Raw genomic sequence first — 4,167 nt, 5'->3', positions numbered from 1 at the left:
AATCAATATCTTAAAAAAACAAAGTCTGGGTTAAAATTGAAGTTGTCCAACCAACTACTGGGAGAATGCTGGATGGATAAGAGAAAGCATGAAAATAAACTATAGATCCTGGCTCATTAAAAACCATTTCAATTCTTACAAATATAAAACTAATAAAAATTTGACTTAATGTATGAATCATGCATGAGAATGCTGAAATATAAAAAAAAATGAACAAAAATGAGAAAGTAGGATCAAATGCTTTATGTGCATGTCATCAATAGAATTTTCATATTTCCAAGATAGGAAACTAATGATTCTGTCTCATTTGAATCATTTCAATATCCTATGAGCTTTAGAGTTCAAACCTCACAAAGTTAGGAGTTAGGACATCCAACGAAGCAAAATGCCTCTGAATGTCAAATAAGAAAGAAAAAAAAGAAAGGGAGATTAAATGTAAAATCTAGGGACACAAACATGTTAGACAGTGTTTCTCATGGAACTTAAAAAGAAAAACAAATGGGAGCGCTTGATAGCTGAGTTGCAAAAATTTAAACAAAGGTGGTCACCAAATTTACTGGTGAGAGAATTTGGGACATGACAAAAATCATCCATCCATCAAATGGCTAACAAATGATGGATTCAAGTCTGATGCCATAAGGACTGCCAGACACTCTGCTTGATGGTCCTTGTGTTCAATTGACATCTCGTGGATCACATTCCTGTTCATTGTAAATTTTCCTGCCTGTTTGTAACTTTCCCGTTGTTTATTTCCTTTTATTGATACATTATTTTGCAATTTCCAACCTAACCCAAAAGAAAAAAGGTCTAGTGTATGATAAGTTTTTTTGGATTCTCCATAGTTCTAAAGGATACGGCTGTTCTATCTCTGTAACTCACTTTTTCCGAGATCCCCTGATTGTACTGGTTCTAGGTAAAGCAACCATTTTGTGGCCCTGTATCTGATTCACTGCTCACCATCAAAACCAATGTAGATCAACAGTTGAGACCAATCTTAAACCATGCGCTGCACAAAAACTTCAAGATCTGAGGCCAAATACTAACTTCATTCATGAAGTCCATCTCTTATGATCACAATCTCATAGCTTGTTCTAGAAGCAACAATTTCCCACCAGAGAGTTCTCACCTTTTATTTAAGATGCAAACTAAGGTTCAACATGTTATTGGTGATGGCTCTATGACTCCACCTGTCTTCAGGTTGTTCAATCACAAACTTTATTAACAAAACGGGTCGCACTTCCTTATCGAACCCCACTATCACTTCCCAGTTAAGTACTTCTCTGTACCATCATACATTTCCCCATCAAGAAACTAATACCGAATTGCCAAAATAATAGGTTTTTTATTTATTATAATTCCCAAACTAATAGTTACTCCTATATTTTCCTTACAGGAGACAGACATTGCCATCACAATCAACATCATAGTACTGGAGGGTATATGAAACAAGCAATTGAATAACATAGGTAAATGCTCATAATGTTTATTAGCTAATAAAACAGCTCTATACCCACATCCGCATCTCTTTAAAACACGCCCCCATAACAACAAACAAAGATCATAGTTCTTCAACAACAACTTCCTAAGCGTGAATTGGAAAAACAACATACATATATAAACCGAAGATAATTGAACAAGGAGATCATATCCTGCTCTTGAGTTTACCAAACAGCGAGTGTCGGCCTTCGGCAACCATCACGCCGGTAGCCCTGTTTCTCAGCTCCACGCGGGTTCCGGAGAAGCCCCCTCTGTGTCCTAGCACAGTTGAGGTGATCTCTAGCTCATCCTGCAATAACCATCAACACCATGGTCATCCACCCATCTAACACCTACATGGTTGTGTATGCATAATTGCATATGTGTAAGTATGGTCTGTTGTTACATACATGAGCCTTAGCCTGTGAGAGGTATGTGATGGAGATGTCAACAGAGACCTTCCAGGGATGGCCGTCGGTATACATTGCAAAAGCCCCGATTTCATCAACAAGGTCTGCGATGGCCCCTGAAGACAGGTTTCCCGATCCATCCTGAATGAAAAAACATGTCAATAGAGGTTAGAGAGAGAGAGAGATTAACCCCCCACAAAGAAAAGGAGAAAGAAGGAAAAAAAAACTTCATCTATTAAGCACCAACAACTTCAATCATGAAACTGAAAGAAGGAAAAATCTTCCCCACAAAGCTTTCCTATCGAATCAGGAAGATCTTGATGAGAGAGAGAGGAAAGAGTCACAAAAGAAACGAAGAAGGTAAAAAACTTCATCTGCTAGAACACCATCAAATTCAATCATGAAAAGGAAGAAGAAAAGATGATCCCCACAAACATTCTGAATCAAAAAGATCCCGATGAGAGAGAGAAAGAGAGAGGCACACAGTGAGACGGGGAGGGACTCGGAAGGAGCAGGATATGAACCCGGGTCGAATCTCCTCCACCTTGATGCCTTTCAGGATGAAGGCCTCGAAAAAACTCGGTTCTTCTCCAACTCGGTGTTTAAAAGTCGGAATTTCCGATACGGATACTCCGTCCCTTACCCTGAGAAGCTCTAGTGCTTTGTCCATTTTGCTACCTAGGGCTGAGGCTGAGTCGGCTGACCACGTCTAATTAGGGCTGTTAATGGGTCGGGTTTGTATCGGGTATCCGACCCGACCAGAACCCAAAGTCTCGCGAGTGCATGGAAAGTGTCGATCCGAATAATATTTGGGTCAACCCGAATCTCACTCGAGCAATATGCAGGTTGGGTTTGGGTTATGATTTTTTTTGGTTTCCCAACCTCACTCGAGTATTTTATTTGTGTTTTCAATAAAAGTAAACTTTTGAAATTATGTGGGTTCGGGTTCAGATTTCCATTTTTTCACCTGAACTCGATGGGCAGGTTTGGGTATACCTTGATGGGTCAGGCACCAAGCCTTTGACAGCCCTACGTCTAATAGGATAATGAACAATAGGGATGCAACTGGGTTGTGTATACCCGACCCTAACCGATTTTGATAGATAGACCCATGTATGTGGTTGGGGTTTGAAATCTAAACCCGACTTAAAAATGAATTGGCTCTTTGGACTTGACCCATTTGTATATGCTCCGACCAAATGGCTCTACACCAGAAACCAAAGCTCAACCTGGTTTATATCCAAACCTGTTTTGTACTCGATTCGATTTTATACCCGACGCAAACAGTTCTATACAATTTATTCTGAAACTCTTTCTATAATCATATCCAACTCGAACCTTAGCCCTTACTGGACTAGACCCATCACCCAAAATGCTCAAACCCAAAGCCGATGCACGTAGGGGTATAACTGGTTTGGCCGAATCTTGTGAAACCCCATTTTTGAATCAGGTCTAGACATTAGATCCAAGCCCGACCCAATTTGATTTGGGTCCGGGTTCTGTTTTGGCCAAAATTGAAAACCCTTATGATGAGAACCTGCAATATCTCTAAGGTTCCATTGGCTCATTAGAAGAAAAATCTACTATGGACCATTGGATAAGAAAATTCTACTATGCAATGTATACTTGAATAAACGCAAACCTAAACCTGGTTTTATCTCAAATCCATTTCATATATGCCGATTGGATTTTATACCAGACCCAAACAGTTCTATACAATTTATTCCCAACCCAACTCAAACCCAAACTGTTTTTTGTATTCCTACCCGACTCAAACCCGAATCCTTATCGGACTAGACTTCATTGCCCATAACGCTCAGACCCAAGCCCGATGTACGGCAATTTTGTTCCATACTTGTTTTGCAGAAGTATGGCATTAATGTTGGTTACTTCCATTGCATGATCTGATTGCAAACATTTATTCCCCTATTGAAATTAATAAAGATAGAAGCATTAATTAATCTGTCATGTGGTTGCAAGGGACACGTTCCATTGTCTCATAACCCTCTACAAATTGTCAAACGAGAAGCATAAAAGAGAATACAAGAAGATGCTAGTCAGATTTGATAGCACCGAGATGTGACCAGGGTTTAAGTTCATGCCCACTGCTCTACAGCTGATCAAGTATTACCTCACAAAAAAGATTCACAATCTTGCTTTTCCAAGTGGTGCCGTCAATGAAGGGGTACATGATATCTACAAATATGGTTATAATAATGTGTAGATACTTTAGGTACATTCATATGTCAATTTTTGATTTTATGATTAGTTAAAATTGGAA

At 39.3% G+C, this 4,167-nt stretch overlaps 1 protein-coding gene across 1 annotated transcript; it reads right to left on the bottom strand.

The window, feature by feature from the left end:
• Window positions 1-1,444: 1,444 nt before the first annotated feature.
• LOC149823169 (uncharacterized) lies at window positions 1,445-2,556 on the bottom strand. Its single transcript, XM_090019965.1, has 3 exons — window positions 2,371-2,556; window positions 1,887-2,027; window positions 1,445-1,786 (listed from the first exon to the last, which is right to left on the bottom strand). Exons 1-3 carry the CDS (start codon window positions 2,554-2,556, stop codon window positions 1,643-1,645), a joined length of 471 nt encoding a protein of 156 aa, XP_089876091.1. The 3' UTR covers window positions 1,445-1,642.
• Between the last annotated feature and the right edge of the window lie 1,611 nt (window positions 2,557-4,167).

Source organism: Nuphar pumila, chromosome 10 (assembly GCF_984573655.1).
Source record: "Nuphar pumila chromosome 10, dmNupPumi1.hap1.1, whole genome shotgun sequence".
Classification (NCBI taxonomy): Eukaryota; Viridiplantae; Streptophyta; class Magnoliopsida; order Nymphaeales; family Nymphaeaceae; genus Nuphar; species Nuphar pumila.
The sequence above is the reverse complement of the archived record's forward strand: the minus strand, read 5'-3'. Positions and strand labels throughout refer to the sequence as shown.

Excerpts from the sequence above, each read along its gene's own strand:
- LOC149823169 (XM_090019965.1), bottom strand. The coding sequence starts at position 2,556 with ATGGACAAAGCACTAGAGCTTCTCAGGGTAAGGGACGGAGTATCCGTA. Across the intron at positions 2,028-2,370 it reads GAGTCCCTCCCCGTCTCACT|GATGGATCGGGAAACCTGTC; the intron begins GTGTGCCTCTCT and ends TTTTTCATTCAG. Across the intron at positions 1,787-1,886 it reads TCTCACAGGCTAAGGCTCAT|GATGAGCTAGAGATCACCTC; the intron begins GTATGTAACAAC and ends TGGTTATTGCAG.